A 19,031-nucleotide genomic window follows, 5' to 3' on the forward strand; every position below is an offset into this window, starting at 1 on the left:
TTGCTGATCAAGGCCCAGCAGGCAGCCTCCCTCTTCTGCAGTGTCTCCTCTATGATCTTTCTACCCTGAAGCCACATCGTGCTCAGGGGAAGACAGCTCACTTAACCACGTGTTACCCGCTCAGGTGCTTTTGCATGACTTCTCAGCTAGACCACAAGGTCAATGAAGGCCGAGACCAAGTCTCAGTGAGACCCCATAACACCCAGGACACACTGCAAAGCATTGGGTTTGGTGCTGGGAAGGTACATGCCCATTCTGCTGGTCTCATTTATTGAGCACTTACTACATTTCAGGAGCTGCTGGTTTTTATAATGACAGCAGCACTTTCTCTGTGTTCCCGACAGCTCTAAACACTTTACATATTTACCTCACTTAATCCTCACTGTCCTATATGATAGCTACTAATATGGTCCCCATTTTACATGTGAGGAACTTGAAGCACTGTGAGCTTAATAGGAATTTGAACATTCTCTATTAGACCTCGTTTGCTGCACTTGGCCTCCCTCTTTTGAGCCTCAGGGCGGCCTAGTGAGGAAGCCAAATCACAAAGCTGGTAGATGCGAAAGGGGGCCTGTGTGCTTCAAACTCATTTTCTTTTCCACTATGCAGTGTGACTTTCCCAAGATGTCTTTACCATCATCTGCTTTTAACTATTAAATTGTGAAGAAATCTGGTAACAGTCCTAAAATCAGCAGTTTACAGAACTCTCGGTATTTGTTGCTTCTATCTAGGACAGTTCATCTGTGTGTTGGCTTCCTATTGCTACTGTAACAAATTACCACAGACTCGGTGGCTTAAAACAACACAAACACACTATCTTAGAGTTGTGAAGATCAGAAGTCCCAACTCAGTCTCATCTGGCTAAATTCAGGGGGTCAGCAGGCCTGCATGCCCTCTGGAGATCAAGGGGAGGATCTCAGTGTCTTTTCTGGCTTCTACAGGCCACGTGCCTCCTTAGCTCATGGCCCCTTCCTCCATCTTCTTCCCACTGCTAATTCCGTCCCTTCATCCTCTCTCTGACTCAGACCCTCCTGCCTCCCTCTTCTGAGGACCACCATGACTACCTCAAGCCTACCTGGATAATCCAGGATCATTTCCGCCTCTCAGGAGCCCTCATCACATCAGTAAAGACCCTTTTACTGCACCAGGTCACATGTTCACAGGTACCAGGGGTCAAGATGAAAATGTCTTCAGGGGCCATTGTTCGGCCCACCACTACCTGCTATATTGTGGGTGAAGCACTTAGTCTCCACTAGCACAAGCTCCTTGAGATTGGGAACCTGTCTTCCACTACCCCTTTGCCTCTCTATAGCTATTACATCAATGTATATGTCATATGCATCAATATTCCTTCATTTGTTTTTCTTCTAAAAATTAAATTGAAACAAGGAATTTTTTAAAAAAAAAAAGGTGCTAAAGGTTAAATGAAATGAATTGGTCCACTTTGAAACATAATATACATTTCTCTGCATTGCATGTGTTTTGTGTTCAAGATTGTGTCCACCCAACTGTACATACATATTGCACACATCTGTGCAGAGACAAAGAATTGCCACAATCTCTCTGTCCTCCCCTTGCTTAAAACTGTGATTGTGTTGCCATTTCCCACTAAACCTTTCTTAATCCAGGTTACAGTTCAAAATGCCTGTAGTTCAGCTGTGTAAAAAAGCATATGAGAGAGGAGTCCCTGCTAGTGATATAAAGCAAAAGAGAATTTTAATGATAACTATAAATGCCTGAATTAAAATTTTCATTTTCTAGATTTAAACACACATACATACATGCAAGCAAAGACAAAAGTACCTTTGGTTTGGATTAGAGGATTGAATTCTGGCAAAGAGTCACATAGTAATCAGTATTGTTATATTCCAGTGACTAAAATATAAATCCACATAAGTTAGAGGCTATATTTGTTTAAAATTTTCTGTCCCAGGGAGGAAAAACTCTTAGGATGTTTATCTCATTTTCAATAGTGTATTTCATAAGGAAGTGGACACTTGATCCTATCTTTAGAGGCAGCAATAAACATAGCAAAACAAATCGAAAGTCCAGCTTTACATGTGATTGTTTTTGTTTTTATTTATTAGCAGAAAGCTCTTTGGCATCATTGCTCTGATTTTGCTGGGTGTGCAGCCTATCAAACCATTGCTTCACACCATAACAAGAATATGAAACCCCAAAGGTACGGTATGCACCCCTTGTACTTCCAGAGTTAAGAAAGCTTGAGACGAGATGAACAAGGGAATTCTTTTGTTTTTCTTTTTTTTGAGACAGAGTCTCTCACTGTCACCCAGGCTGTAGGGCAGTGGCACGATCTCAGCTCACTGCAATTTCCGCCTCCTGGGTTTAAGCAATTCTCCTGCCTCAGCCTTCCTAGTAGCTGGGAATATAGACATGCGCCACCACACCCAGCTAACTTTTCTGTATTTTTTGGTAGAGACAGGGTTTCGCCATGTTGGCCAGGCTGGTCTCAAACTCTTGACCTCGTGATCTTCCTGCCTGGGCCTCCCAAAGTGCTGGGATTACAGGCATTAGCCATCGCACCCGGCCAAAAAAGGGAATTCTAATACCCAAAATGGTTGAAGACTTCTTTTCTCATTTCAATAATTATGTTTAGTAAGTGAGATTTCAGTTCTCATTTTTCTGTGTTTCTCTGGGCCTAATTCAGTTTGGCTCAGCTGTGACCTCAACTGTGTACATAGCACTGTATCCAACTGCCTTTGGGCTCCCTCAATCTCACACATCGCTAAGTTACCTCAAACTCCAAAGGCCTAACACCAAGCTTGATCCACACCTGCCTGCCACCCCTTTCCCCACTAACCTAGTCTTTCTTCATTGATAGTTGTTGTGTAGGTGACACCACCCTCTGTCCTGCTTTCTACTTGGAAACTGGAGCCTCATGCATCCATCACACTTAATCAACATTTATATGCTGTTTGATTCCGCTTTCTATATCTCCTCCATCACTCCCTTCCTTTCTAATCCCTCTCCTTACAATCAACTCATTAAACCCTTACAAATGGCCTTTTACTTGATCTCCCTGTATCATCTTGCCTGACTTTCATCCAGTGTTTCCTAATCTGGCATTAATGATTCTTACTATCATTAATTCTTACTATCAGAATTCTTACAGGTTCTCTCTTCTAGCCTTTAAAATATTAACAGGCACTGGGAACCCCTAAATAGGGTTATGGTATGCAGTATTACACAAAGGTATTTAAGCAGGAAGCCCTTTCTCCATGGCATACCTGTTAATACCTCACAAAGCAGTATTGTTTAGAACTTATTGGCCTATGCTGCCTGAGTCATCTTCTACAAATTGGATCATGTACTCCTGCTTTGAAACCCCTATTGATACCCCATGGTTTTAAGATTATGTCCAAAGGCACTTCACCATGTGCCCCTAATCTGATCTCTCAGAATAATTTTCCACCTACTTTTCTTCATGGGCCCAGCAGTGCACCATCAAAGGACTGCTTTGAGTCATCTGAACATGCCATGTCCCTTCACACCTTGAGTGCGTGCACACACTCTGACTATGCCAGCAACCTCATCTCCCTGGCAACTGCTCACGTGTCATTGCTCACTAGAGCTTCCCCAGTTTTTCGGTAAAGATTTAATTGCACTCTTTGTTGTATTCCCTTTTTGTAAAACTGATCACATTGTATAGCAGTTTTTCTCCCTCACTGGACTGCAAATACCTGAGGCTTAGTAACCGTTTATTTTTTTTTTTTTTTTGAGGCGGAGTTTCGTTCTTGTTACCCAGGCTGGAGTGCAATGGCATGATCTCGGCTCACCTCAACCTCTGCCTCCTGGGTTCAGGCAATTCTCGTGCCTCAGCCTCCTGAGTAGCTGGGATTACAGGCATGCGCCACCATGCCCAGCTGATTTTTTGTATTTTTAGTAGAGACAGGGTTTCACCATGTTAACAAGGGTGGTCTCGATCTCTTGACCTCGTGATCCACCTGCCTCGGCCTCCCAAAATGATGGGATTACAGGCTTGAGCCACCGCGCCCAGCCTAGTAACCGTTTTTTATAAATCCCCAGCATCCAATTGAGTACTCAGTGAGTACTCAATAAATGTTTGGTGAAAGAATGAATGAGTGAATGAAGAAACAAATGAAGTGAATTAGAAGTTGTAAGCAGAGTGCAGAGTGCATATGTTAAACAAAAGTTAGCCTTAGAAACTAAACATAAACATCACTTCGTATTGGGTTCAATAATATTAGTAAAAGTATCAAGGAAATCAACTCAGCTCTATGTAAATTAAACTACTAATATGAAACCGAAATTTCAATACAGGCAGAATTTATTAATGTGCTTATTATGGGAAAATCTTTAAAAGTACAGGACACTTGGGCCATTGTATTTTTTGTGTAGAGACATCATTGTTTGCCTTATTATGTATTTTTTACTTATAAAAATGAACCCATGACCTCATATCATAAAACATGTATGGCAGCAGATACAAGCAATGTAAATAATATTTTTGTAATTTATTTTGCTTATTGCATATATTTAAAAATAATATCCCTTACTGGAGATTTATCTCTTTATACTAGAATATTATTTTCAATGATGACGCATAAAGGCAAACATGTTTTGTTTAATTTCATTAAAGGTCTCTTGCCATTGCTCCTTTGGAAACATTTTCTTCTTTGCATCCTGTCTCTTGCATAAGAACTGTCGGCCTCACCAGGTAATCTTAGCACATTCACAAAGGCATCACAGACTTTGGAGCCTTGACTCCTTTGAAATTTCATTTTCTACAATTTTACAAATTTTCTAAATATACCTTTCAACAATGCAGACACACTGAAGAAAATTTCAGAACACAGACAGACAAGCATTTAGGAGCAAAATCCCTGACATTTACTTAGTCACATGGCTGCCTCCCATACTTGGAGCATTAGGGTCTCCAGCAGAGCACATACCATCACTGGCTGAAACCCACTGCTGCCTTACTGTGAAGCAGCTTCTGGCTAACGATAAAGCAGCCTGATAAAAGGTGGATGATCAGCCCATCAGCTGGATGCTTGTTTTCCATCTTTTTAACATCTGGATATAGAGCTCTTTTGCTCATCTAATCATCAATTCAACAAACATTTATGAAGTGCATGCTGTTTGCCAGATCCTCTACTAGGCTATGGGGAATATAAAGATGAATGAATTACCTTTCCTCAAAAGACCCATAATCCTGTGTGCATGCAGGGAGACAGGGGAAAATAGCAGACACATAAATGATGAGCCCTTACAGAAGAGATAAGTTACCCTTCTAGGTCAGGGTGGGTGGGGGGTAATTTATTTGCCAAAATGCAGGGGGGTTGGAGGAGTCTTAAATAAAGATGTGGACTTTTAAAAAGAAATTCCTAGTTTAAATTAATTTTTGTGGGTACATAGTTGGTATATGTATTTGTGGGTGCATGAGATGTTTTGATACAGGCACACAATGTGAAATAAGCACATCATGAAGAATGGGGCATCCATCAAACACTTATCCATTGAGTTGCAAACAATTGAATGACACTCTTTATTTTAAAATGTACAGTTTATTATTGACTATAGTCACCCTATTGTGCTCTCAAATAGTAGGTCTTATTCACTCTTTCTAGTATATATTTTTGTACCCATTTACCTTCCCACCTTCCCGCTCAGCCCCTCACTACTTTTCCCAGTCTCTGGTAACCATCCTTCTTCCACTCTCTGTGTCCATGAGTTTGGTTTGTTTTGATTTTTAGATCCTGCAGACAAGTGAGAACACACAATGTGTGTCTTTCTGTGCCTGGCTTATTTCACTTAACATAATAACCTCCAGTTCCATCCATGTTGTTGCAGATGACTGGATCTCATTCTGTTTATGTCTGAATAGTACTCCATTGTGTATATGTACCTCACTTTCTTTATCTGTTCATCTGTTGATGGACACTTAGGTACTTCTAATTTAGCTATTGTAAAAAATACTGCAACAAACATAGTAGAGCACGTATCTCCCAGATACACTGATTTCCTTTCTTTTGGGTATAACCCAGCAGTGTGATTACTGGATCATATGGTTGCTCAATTTTTACTTTTTAAAGGAAACTCCAAACTGTTATCCATAGTGGTTGTACTAATTTACATTCTCACCAAGTGTATAAGGGTTTCCTTTTGTCCACATCCTCGCCACCATTTATTATTGCCTGTCTTTTGGATAAAAGCCATTTTAACTGGGGTGAGATATCTTGCTGTAGTTTTGATTTGCATTTCTCTGATGATCAGTGGTGTTGAGCTCCTTTTCACATGCCTGTTTGCTATTGTGTCATCTTTTCAGAGATATCTATTCAGATCTTTTGCCCATCTTTTGATTGATTTATTAGATTATTTTCCTACAGAGTTGTTTGAGCTCCTTATATATTCTGGTTATTACTCCCTCGTCAGGGTAATTTGCAAATATTTTCTCCCATTGTGCGGGTTGTCTCTTCACTTTGTTGATTGTTTCCTTTGCTGTGCAGAAGCTTTTTAACTTGTGATCCCATTTATCCATGTTTGCCTGTGCTTGAGGGGTATTGCTCAAGAAATTTTTGTCCAAACCAATGTCCCAGAGATTTTTCCCAATGTTTTCTTGTGGTAGCTTCTTTGTTTGAGGTCTTAGATTTAAGTCTTTAATCCATTTTGATTTAATTTGTGTATATGGAAAGAGGGGTCTATTTTGATTCTTCTGCATAGAGATACCCAGTTTTTCAAGCACCATTCATTGAAGAGACTGTCTTTTCCCCAGTGTAGGTTCTTGGCACCTTTGTTGAAACTGAGTTCACTGTAGCACTATGGATTTGTTTCTGGGTTCTCTATTCTATTCCATTGGTCTGTATGTCTGTTTTTATGCCAGTACCATGCTATAGCTGATACTGTAGCTCTGTAGTATAATTTGAAGTCAGATAATGTGATTCCTCCAATTTTATGTTGTTTTTTTGCTTAGGATAGCTTTGACTATTCTGGATCTTTTGTGGTTCCACATAAATTTTAGGATTGTTTTTCTATTTCTGTAAAGAATGGTTTTGGCATTTTGATAGGGATTATATCGAATCTGTAGATTGCTTTGGGTAGTAAGGATATTTTAACAAAATTGATTCTTCCAATGCATGAATGTGATTATTTTTCCAGTTTTTGATGTCCTCTTCAATTTATTTCATCAGTGTTTTATACTTTTCATTATAGAGATATTTCACTGCTTTGGTTAATTCCTAGTTTTTTAATTTTATGTGTGGATATTATAAGTGGGATTACTTTTTTAATTTCTTTTTTACATTGTTCACTGTTGAACATAGAAAAATGCTGATTTTTATATGTTGATTTTGTATCCTACAAATTTACTGAATTTAAATTTATCAGTTCTAATAGTTTTCATGTGGAGTCTTTAGGTTTTTCCAAATATATCATCTGCAAACAAGGATAATTTGACTTCTTCCTTTCCAATTTGGATGCTATTTATATCTTTCTCTTGTCTTATTGCTCTAGCTAGGACAAGAAGTGGCCTTTGAATTAGACCTTCAAGCATATCTTGGAAGTCTCTGGATGAAGAAAGAGCTGGCAGGCATTGCTCATGAACTGAATGATATGATCAAAAGCCAGAGCAGAGAAGGTGTCTGTGTGCCCACTGTCACACTGTCCACTGTAGCTAAAGCATGGGCACATGGCAGTATGTCAAGGAATGGGCCGGAAAGCTCCATGCAGATCAAAGTGAAGGGCACAGTCAGGAGTCTAGATTTTATCTTCTTACCATTGAGAATCTCCTAAAGTTTTATGTATATATCAAATTTTTAAATGAAACTGTTTAAAAACTTTTTCTGCAGCTGTTTTATCATGTTGTTACAGACCTATATCCTGTCGGAGGTCTGTGCCTTAAATCAAGTCCTAGCTGCAAACTGATAACCCAGTTGTATTATTTTCAGTGAATGATCACTCTGTAGTACAGTTTTATTATATTGACATCCTTGAAATGAGACAAATTATTTTCATTATTTACTTCCTCAATTTTAAAGAAAGAGAAAATTAACCTGCATTTTTTCTTTATTGCCAAATTCACTAAGAAACTCTAAGTGAACATCTTGAATCTCCTTATTTAGCTTGTTTATTTTGTTTATTTTGGACAAATAACTTGTTTATTTTGGAGCATTTATTCAAATTGAATAGAAGCCTATGTGCCTCACAGAATATTTAGAAAAAGGAAACTTCAGCCACCAGGCATTGAGGAGATCCATACTCCTACAAATTCAGCATCAATAGTGGAGTACCTAAAAATGTCAATCACTGGGCAACAGAAACTTTGAGAGCATGTTTTTTACATCTGAAGGACTCAATAGGACCCATGAGGAATCTGAGTGTGAATTATAATCAAAAGTTTAAATGAAAACTATTATCTCCTAAACCTAAAAAAAGATGTCATTTTTAGGTTTAGGAGATAATAGTTTTATGAACCAGCCATTATTTCTCTCAGAGAAAAAAGTACACTGCATTTTGAACAGTGTAAATATTTATGGATCATATCAAAACATCATATACTCCCAGAATTTATTATAAAATGTCACTCTATTCAGCTCATACCATGACCACTTCTTTACTGGGAAACAAATTATTAATTTTAAAAGAAGGAAATGAAGAGAGCATGTGTAAGAAAGAAAACTAGAGGTGGATTTGTTCAATTCTAATGTTTTTTATTTAAGATGTAAGAATGTACTGGGGAAAAGTTTTAAATGAAATTCCCAAATACTTAATATGAGCAACAACAGAAGCAAAACCTCTTCCTTCTTAGAGCTAATGGTCTAAATGGGTGGTAATTTCTGAAAGTATCAGAGCCATTTAAAAAAAAAAATGAGGTAATGGGATAGACCTCTTTGGCTTCTCTAGGTAGGAAGGTTAGGGATGGTCTCTCCACACAGCTGAGAATGGAATTGAACCTGGATTATTCAAGAGACTCAGCCACATGATGATGTAAGAGAAGAATGGTGCAGGTACAAGAGCAAATGCAAAGGCTCTGTGAGAGAAACAAGCTTGACAGTTTGAAGAGCAAAACAACAAAAAGAAGTCTGTCTGGAGTATACAGGGAAAGGAGGGAATCATAAAAGATTACAGAGGTGTACAACGCTTTTCTTGCTCATTGCTGTATATTCACCTACATAGAACCATGCTTGGCCCATGATTGGCACTTAATACATTTATGTGGAATGAATTAATAAAGTTGGAAGGATTTAAGCTAGACAATGTCTGAGTTCCACTAGGGCAGAAACCAGAATATGTAGTGGTTTGCAGGGCAGGGTTAGAGGAGTGTAGATTTTATTCTCATTGCAAGGGAAAGTCATTGGAGTGTTTTAAGCATGGAAATTTTGCATTCACATTTATGCATTGAAAACATTACTCTTGCTACCGTGTAGAGAACAGAGTGTAGAGAAGACAATATGGGGTTTCCAGCAGGAGGAAGGAGCTTTTTTCAAATGACCACATTTGAGTGTACCATCTATAGCCTACTAGAAACTCTATATCTTAATCCATTCCAGCTGCTAAAACAAAATACCATAGACTAAGTAGCTTATCAATGACAGAAGTTTATTTCTCACAGTTCTGGAGGGTAGAAAGTCTAAGGTCAGGGTGCTGGAAGCTTCAGTGTCTGGCAAGAAACATCTTTCTGGTTTATAGATGGTGCTCTCTGGCTGTGTCCTCATATCATGGAAGGGGCAAGGCAGCTCTCTGGAACCTCCTTTATGAGGATATTCATCCCATTCTTGAGGGTTCCACCCTCATGACCTAATCACCTCCCAAATGTCCTCACTCCTAATGCTATCACCTTGGGAATTGGGATTTCAGCATGTGAATTTAGGGAGTGGCAGAGAGGACACAGACCTTCAGACCAAAGTACCAGTAAAAGGCAAGAGATGATGGATTATGGTAAACTGATTTATATTTATTTTAGAAGTACAGCTTATATGTTTTGTAAGTAAACCTGGCCTTATTTGGCCAAGAACTGGATGCCAGGTGAAGGGTGGTAAGAAAAAGGAAAAACTTGAGGGCTTAAGTTTTTGCCCTGGATGTGGCAAATGAATGGGGAAGACTGAGAGAGAAGTAGGTTTGGAATGAGGTTGGCGGGGCAGCATTAGGAGTTCCATTTTAGGCATATTTAAATCAAGATGCCTTTTTGTATTTAAGTGGACATGTTGAGTAGGCATAGAGGAGAGATCAGAGCTTAAAATTAAAATTAAAATTGTTGATTTATCAGCACAAACTTGTTTCTTTCTGACAATTGTGGTTTCAGAAAAATTACATAAAGTTCATGGAAGAATCTTAGTAATTCACAGAACGGAAAGTATTGTTGAGAATATAGTCCCAAAATTTGGCAAATCCTTAGGAGTCAGTAATCCACATGGTTGTCTACTTATGAAAAGAATGAATGAACAAGAAAAGTTTATAACTAATCTGATTATAATATAACTGCTTGGTTTGATGTGAGAATTTGACAACAATAAGAGAAGGTTGAACCTAAAAAATTATACAAAAGACTGTAAAACTAAATTTAAAACCTTAGTTATCCATAGTAACAAGAGGAATATTCTAGTTAAATGGAAATCTTAGCCACTAATTTCAGTTTCTCCCAAATACCAACTTCAATTCAATGCCACAGATTTTTATTGATAACATTCACAGGAGGCATTATTCTAGGCGGTGTGGGTACAAAATGAGTTAAAGAAGTGAAATCCTTTAATTTCTTATTGAATCACCACTCAATTAGAGCTAAAATTAAAATTTGCTTCTTCAATACATGAAAAGTCCACAGAGTCACTGAAATGAGCCACAGAGAAGATAAAAGTTTAGGCCAGTCACTTGAATCGTTAGCTCTGAGACCATAAATTTTTTTCTTAATCAAGCCTAAAGACACACTAGAAAAGCCCTTAGAAGGAGCTGGTAGGACCTGTGACGAGTGACAAGTGGTCTAGCTTCATGGCATCGCCTCAGAGCTATGTTCAAATGTTGCCTCTCAGAAATCAAAGAGTTTAGGGAGAACATATTTCCAGGGTTACCAGAATTTAGATGAACTACTTTAAATTCTGCTCCCAACCTGAATCATGGGCTGGCTCTTGCCAGTCAGGGATAGTTGCAGGAGGGAAAGCTAAGAATTGAATTGCAAAGCCCAGGTGTGTGAGAGAGTAAGACCAGGCTCTTGGGAGGCTTGGTGCTGATCGGGCTGGGAGCCATCCTCATGAAGCAATAGTCAGATTACTCCACACTGGGTCTGCAAGCACACAGGAGTTGCTACAACCACAGAGGAGAGAAGTTGAGTTTGGACTTGTTCTCCAGCTGTGCCCAGAGCATGGTGTCCAGTAGAAGCTCAGTAAATGTTGCAATAAATAGCAAGAAACCAATTCTAGTTCCTGTGTGGCCTTCACTGGGTTGCATACCTCTCTGAGCCTCAACTTTTTTTTTTTTTTCCTGTAAAGTGGAAATAAGTCCTAGCTTGTAGGGTCATTTCATATTTTTTGTTAGCCTTCAATGCTTCAGTGGGTAGGTAGTGGATCCCAGTAATAAGAAAATACATCTTTTTTCCTAGGGGACTCAATACAGTTATTTTTAAAATTTGCAGTGCAAAAAAAAAAAAAAAGAAAAAGCTTGCCCTCCACTGGTTTGAATCATGTAAAAGACTATGAGACTAAAGGGCTTAACTAGACAGAGTTGATTGTTTTTCTAACATCATTATCCACTAGCGCTGTCACAACTGCAAGCGAATGGCATGTGTGTCAGGTGGAGTCCAAACAAACACTGGTCCTAACAGAGACCTCTCTGCATCCCGGATTTTCCTTTCCACCTTTATTTTATTGCCATTGGGTATGGTGAGGGAACATTCACTTGGAGAAATGGTTCTCAGCCCTGGAGACACAATAGAATTATCTGGGTAAGAATTATTTGGAAGTCCTTAAAAACAAAACAAAACAAAAACTGGTACCTGGAACCCACCTCCTAGAATGTCTGATTTGAGGGGTCTGAAGTGAGGCCCAGGCGTCGATACTTTTTCAGAGCTCCCCAGGAGACCTTGATATGCATGCAGGGTTGAGACCACCGAGTGAGAAGGTGGAAGCTGGGCTGCAGCGATGTTCTGACTGTACACAAGGACACTGGTATCACCTTATAATCTTTACTGCCAGCAAAAAACCCCAGAGCCATTCTGAGTACAACTCACTAAGCAAAGACCTCCATGGGTTCTGAGAGGGGCACTCCTCCAGCAGAGCAGGTCCTTCAGCACAAACTCTCAGGCTTTCTAAACCCAGGTTTGATCTCTCGGCAAGCCCAAAGGCAGCAAGCTCGTGACAAGAGACTGTTCTGGAAGAAATCAGCAGGCTCTGATTTTTAAAATAAAATGTCCCCAGCACAGAGTAGTCATAGGTTGAACTCTTAGCTAGGGTTATGTCCAACAGAAAGCAATAGAAAACCCAAAATAACATTGGCTTAAAAAGATAGAATAGTCTTCTTCTCTCACATAAACACAGGCAGTCCAGAGTGGGTATGGTGGCTTCACAGTCAGGAAGCTAGGTTTCTAATTTTTTTGCTTATGACAGCCCAAGATGAAAGTGTACATTTCAGACATCACATTCACATTCCAGCCAGCAGGGAAAAGAAAAAGAAGGGAAGAGATGCCACATCCTCTTTGTGGGAACTTCCCTGAAAGCACACACAACCCTTCCTTTATATTGCATTGGCCAGCATTTAGTCAAATGGCTGTGTCTACCTTCAAGAGAGATTGGCAAACATCGTTTTTATGCTGAAATGTCATATGCCTAGTGAAAAGCTTCGGATTCCTTTGCTCTGAAAAGGAAGGGATACATATTTGAAAATAGCCAACAGTCTGTGCTTCAGGGGTCCTCCCTCCCCCTTCATGCCCCTGGAACATAACTATTCAGTTACATGTACGCAATGTGTATTATTGGGGTTCCTCTGAAAACCACTGACATGTGGCCATTTTTCTTGCATCCCAAATTTCATTGGCTCTGGCTCCCACTGCCCTAAGAAAACATCAATCCTGCAAGAAAAGTATTCCAGGGGGGTTCTTAAGAAAACCAGACCCTAAATCTGATGCCCATTCAGTGTGGTAGAGTGCCTTCACTTAGAGAAAGGACTGTCTTTTCTGCAAATTCATTTCTCCAGATTTATACTGATGGCAGGAGCTCTCTCCTGTTCATTCTTGAAGCAGCACAGATTATTTTCTCTGGATCGTAAATATGCTGAACACTCTATTATACTAACCTTTTAAACCAGTTGTCTTGGATGGGGCTGCAAATCATAGTTCAGGAGCCACTTTCTAAGATTTAAAGGCCCCAAAAATTCCTGGATGCTCTAGTTAAATACCTGGGATTAAGAGTGGAGAGGGTATATCTTGCTACAAAATTCACCTCAAAGTGAAGAAACAAAATCCTTTGGACCAATTCCTGGTTTTTTCTTTTTCTGCTCTTTTTTTTTTTCTTTTTCCTTTACTCTGCCAAACTAAGGTAAGAATTAGCAGTCAGACAAACTGCCTTCCCATATAGGATCTACTTTTTCTTCCTTCCGTCTTTCCTTCCCCAGTGTTCCAGAACGTGTGGCGGGGGTGTTCAGAAACGCGAGGTTCTTTGCAAGCAGCGCATGGCTGATGGCAGCTTCCTGGAACTTCCTGAGACCTTCTGTTCAGCTTCAAAACCGGCCTCCCAGCAAGCATGCAAGAAAGATGACTGTCCCAGTGAGTGGCTTCTCTTGGACTGGACAGAGGTATGTATGTTCCTCGGGAGAGAATAAAAGACACCCAAGTAGGAAAAGAAGGCACCGCAAACATATGCATAGAAAAGGCAAGAAGAAAACAAAACAATCCTCCTAACATTATGGAACAGTATTTTTGTAACCATATACACCATAGTGTGTAACTAGCTTTTAACGAGACTGCAGGGGCCCGAGTTATGTAGCCAGCCCTTCCCTAGCAATCGGAAGCTTGGAATTATAAATGGGCTCCTTGTGGAACAAAACCAGACCTTACTGGTGCTGTTTTGGCCCAGAATTGTTTTCCACGCACTGGGTTCTTCTCCTTCTATCTCCACACCACCCCTCCTCATGACCTCCCTGTACCTCCTTCTCCCAGATGTTTCTAGTCTCTATTCAGGAAGGGCAAAGCCTCTCTAGCACGTCTCTTCCAAGTTACTGGACAATAAAGGACATGATTTATTAGGAAAAGAAGGCCAAGGAAATCCTGCCTGTTTACTGTTAGTTTCCTGGCTCTAAAAATCTCCAACAACTTCCCAGCAAGAGACATTGATTTCTTTTGCTGCCCTACACTTTGGGAAGTGATTGCATCAGCATTCACCATACCTGACTTTATCTCCTAAGTCAGAGACACACCTCTAACTAACCTATCTTTCTAAATCATGCCTCTTCTAATTCAGGTGTCTGCTAGCTTCAAGTCATTTGTTTTCAGCCACAACCACTTCCTTGGGTTGCCTTCGATTCTCCAGTTCCATAGGCCTGTGTCTCTTCCATGGAGAAATCCCCCCAAAATTGTTGCCTCACAGGCAGATTTAGCCAAGAACAGAATCGCTAGACCTGAAGTGAAAATGTCTGTAAAGCCAGATTCAAGAGTTTCCTTTTTCTAGTATATAAGCATTTGAATGCGACTTCTTAACCCCACTGCCTTTTTTTGTATAGTATACAACTCACAGGAGGGAGCTGCTCCTGGTTGAAATACCTCACAGAGATACTTGCTTACAGAGGGCAAAGCTGCCTGTGAAAATTAAGATCCAGCTGTCTCAACATAGGCTCTTAGAATTCTTGCCCATATCTTATCAATTAGCATAGAAGTCTGTGAGATGGTGCCTGCTAAGTGCATTGCAATTAAGAGTTAACTTAGGTTACCACGGGAGGTTTTATAATTTGGCAGTGAAATTGCTTCCTGTGGTATCTCGCCCCAAATGTCTCAGAACATTTGGGGAACTATTTTCTCATGTTTTGGAAAGAAATTTGATTTCATCAAGATAAAAGATTAAAAGTATATAAAATGAGCATGTGTATATTTGTGTGTGTGCACATGCGTGTTAGTGACAATTTTTCCATGGGAATGTTGATTTGGGATATGGCATTTAAAGCACACAGATGTATTTGCCAAGTGGCTCTAGATGAAAACATTCTCCCAGTGCAGTAATATAAAAGGAATTGCTCCCCTAAGTCTATCAGCTGATAGTCTATCATGAGTGGGCTGCTGAGGAAGGGACTTGTGTGTATTATAATTGTCTTCCTGTGTTCCTGGAGTTTGTGGCCTTTGAAGTATATGAGACACACAGGATTCAGAAAACATTCTTTTCTGCCTGCAGATTTGAGAGAGACCCTTGAGATTTTGGACTAAGGAAAAGGTCCCACTGGTCCCATTAAGTACAGTAGGCCTTCAGAACAGTACTAATGCAACATGTTAAGAGTACAATGTGTTGTTAAAGAGTCCAGACTCCTCAAAGACAGGCAAACCTAGGTTCAAATCTGACTCTGCCACTTACTGGCAATATAACCTTGGGCTAATTACTTAACCTTTTTGGTCTTAGGTTGCTTATCTGTATAATGGAAATATAATAGCATACATCATGTAGGTGGGAGGCAGAAATTAAATTTAATGTATATTGCATGTAAAATACTTTGTGCCTACTGAAAGTTAACCCTTATGATTCTCTTCCATTTGGGCTCACTTGTCATGAGAAGGAAAGGAAGTAAAAGGAAGCACTCACTGTGGCTGGCTAGGCCTGAGGCCACAGCTTAGGTCTCCCACAGGCTCTCCTGGTCTTCCTCAAGAGAATGTTGTGTTTTGGGAATTGGGAGGAGTTAGCCCTTATCCAAGGAACGTTACTAGGTTCTGAGCTATCTGTATTAATGAATGTAAATTCCAAACATTTGGGGTGGGGCTGGGCATGGTGGGAAGTAATCCCTGAATCTCTGGGATTAAACTCACACTGGTGCCCTATTGAAGTGCTCCTGGAGGCGTTCACAGAGGCTCTGCATTGGCCCTGTCATCCTCATGACTGTTCCCCTGGCCCCCTGGCTGAAATGAGATGTGCATTCCACACCTCACATGAGACTGCTCTTGGAGAAGGGAAGTCCTAGATGATCTGTGGGTGTTTTTCATCCTCAACTATCTGGGCTCAATCTCATGGTTACTGCAGAGAATCCCATAGAGATGGAATTAAACCAAAGTTTTAGAATTTCAAATAAAATTATTTACAGATTCTGAAGTTAATACCTCTCAAAAGGGCATACTTCTTTTCCTGAAAAGAAATCCTCAATCTCCTGAAAGACTTGGATATCAAATATTCTTAAATCCTATTTTATGGAAGTTGCTCCTTCTCCTGCCAAAAATGTCTTAAAAATAGTCAATTTTAGGCCGGGCGCAGTGGCTCAAGCCTGTAGTCCCAGCACTTTGGGAGGCCGAGGAGGGTGGATCTCGAGGTCAAGAGATCGAGACTATCCTGGTCAACATGGTGAAACCCTGTCTCTACTAAAAATACAAAAAATTAGCTGGGCATGTTGGTGCATACCTGTAATCCCAGCTACCAGGAGGCTGAGGCAGGAGAATTGCCTGAACCCAGGAGGCGGAGGTTGAGGTGAGCCCAGATCACACCATTGCACTCCAGCCTGGGTAACGAGCGAAACTCCGTCTCAAAAAAAAAGAAAAGAAAAAAAATAGTCAATTTTAGAGCTAGAAGAAGCTTGAAAGATCCTATAGTCTAATTAGCCTAATTACTTTGTTAAAAAATTAAAACCACAGAACACTTTATCAAATGAAATGTTTCTATGAGCTCAAAAATCTTAAACATAAAATTAGAGCTGTTTTGGTTTAAGTGTGAGTGCTGATCTCAGTTATCCAAGAGTTGGGTCTCCTCATTACCTGAAAAGCCCCTGAACTACTTTCTCAACATAGTTACGGAATACAGTTTTAAATCCCTGCTCTAGTTTAACTTCCTTATTCCAGAGTTACAGAACTTGAAGCTAGAAAAAGAGCTAGACTTGACAAAAGTCATAACCCAATATTCTGACCCAAAACTCTGGTTTTATGTTTCTACTTTGCAGCCTCAAAACAACTATGCTTTTTAAAATTTTCAGGCTTCTTACCTCCATCCCGTCTGATCCTTGGATCTGGCACTGTCATTTGCAATAAAATAAGGAATACGTGGAATCTGGAACCCATAATGGTCAGACTATAAAAGCAATGGATTTGATTCTCATCTCCATCTTTTGCATCTTAAATTTCTTTCAGGGTGGCATCACACAGAATAACGTCACTTCAGCATGTTAGGATATAACATTTGAAAATATAAAATAGTTTTTTCTTTTTTTTTTAACCGTCATTTTTCAAGTTAATGTGATACACTCCCACAGCCCTTGTTCAGGCTTTTATCATCCCAAGTCTGGAGATGACAGCCTCCTTCCCTGACGCCCTGCCTCCCACTCATCTCCTGCTTGCATCCCTTCTGTACACTGTTGCAAGATTAACCTTCTCCAAACACCTCTTTCATCATGTCACCCCTCTCTTCAGTGGCTTTCCACTGCCTTATGGACCAATTACAGACCTCTTGTCTGAAAACTAAAGGTCTTCAAAGTCTGGCTCCAAACTAACCCTCAATCTCTCGACACTTCCACCTTGAGGCCTCTGTTCTGTCAAACTGCTCTGTCCCATGCCTGCCTTGGGACTCCTATGCTGAACTTTTCTTTTTTCTGGATATTTCCCTGTTTCCCATCTGATCCCTATTTCTCTACACCCACCCAGATTCCAACCATCTTCAAGACCTTGGTGAGGAGAATCCCTGGTGTACTATAAGCATTCAATTATTGTTAGCATTATTTTTATATTACTTTGTCTTCTAATTGTATATTTTTACTAAATTCTATAATTACAATTCTATGAACACCTTTATTCAGGTCTGATTTATATATTATAAAATTTGACTTAGCATGTTTTTAAGGTTTATGCATGTTGTAGCACATAAAAAAACTATACTTTTAATGGCTGAATAATATTCCACTGCATAGCTATGGCATGTTTTGTTTATTTAATCATCAGTTGATCGCCATTGGATGATTTTCACTTTTGGCAATTATGAGTCATACTGCTGTGAATGTATGCATACAAGTCTTTGTGTGGATGTATGTTTTTGTCTCTGCTGGGTAGATACCCAGGAGTAAAATTGTGGTTGCGTTGGTAGCTGTTTTAAGGCTGCTAACTAGAAACATAAAAACAGTTTCCGGTCAGAAGATTGGATTATTACTTTGGTCAAGTCTAGCTCTTTCTCTAGCTTCAATTTCTATATCTCTGGAATAAGGAAGTTAAGCTGGAGCAGAGATGTTAAAACTGTGTTCCGTAACTACATTAAGGAAGTGATTCAGGGGCTTCTCGGGTGATGAAGAGACCCAATCCTCTCATGGTAAATTTACATTTAACTTTGTAAGAAACCCAATCTGTTTTCTAAGGTGGCTGTATCATTTTACTTTCCCACCAGTAATGAGTGAAACTGCCAGTTTTTCCTATCCTCACCAACACTTGCTATTGTCTTTTTTTTTTTTCTTAATATGGAACGCTTCACGAATTTGCGTGTCATCCTTGCGCAGGGGCCATGCTAATCTTCTCTGTATCGTTCCAATTTTAGTATATGTGCTGCCGAAGCGAGCACTGTCTTTTTTTTTTTTTTATGATGGCTGTTCCAGTGGATATGAGTGGTATCTCGTGGTGGTTTTGACTTACATTTCCCAAATGGATTATTTCATTTTAACATTGGAATTTTCCCCTCATTTGAATGACAGCTCATTGGGGTTAGAAACTCTCTTGCACATCTTTTCTTCATAATATCCAGCACCCTACCTTAGACAAAGTAGATTCATAACAGTTATCTAATTCTTGACACAAAAATATTGTCATTTATTTGTGAAGGAAGGAAAAGGAATTAATAATAATTGTCATTTCTATGTATGACATTTAAACTATATTATCTCCCTTAATTCCAAGGCTTGCAAACTAAGCATAA

General features: G+C 39.7%; 1 protein-coding gene and 1 non-coding gene across 7 annotated transcripts in view; one reads left to right on the forward strand and one right to left on the reverse strand.

Moving 5' to 3' along the window:
- ADAMTSL1 (ADAMTS like 1) overlaps nucleotides 1-19,031 on the forward strand; it is a 1,072,914-nt gene that overhangs the window by 889,954 nt on the left and 163,929 nt on the right. For all 6 annotated transcript variants that reach the window (XM_078369765.1, XM_078369768.1, XM_035306411.3 and 3 more), the window contains one exon: nucleotides 13,579-13,758. In XM_078369765.1, the coding sequence (XP_078225891.1) occupies nucleotides 13,579-13,758 (180 nt within the window). The remainder of the gene's footprint in view (nucleotides 1-13,578; nucleotides 13,759-19,031) is intronic.
- LOC118148018 (U6 spliceosomal RNA) lies at nucleotides 18,574-18,680 on the reverse strand. The gene has a single exon (XR_004734764.1). It is a non-coding gene; the product is annotated as a U6 spliceosomal RNA (small nuclear RNA).

This window comes from Callithrix jacchus, chromosome 1 (genome assembly GCF_049354715.1).
Source record: "Callithrix jacchus isolate 240 chromosome 1, calJac240_pri, whole genome shotgun sequence".
NCBI classification, from domain to species: Eukaryota; Metazoa; Chordata; class Mammalia; order Primates; family Cebidae; genus Callithrix; species Callithrix jacchus.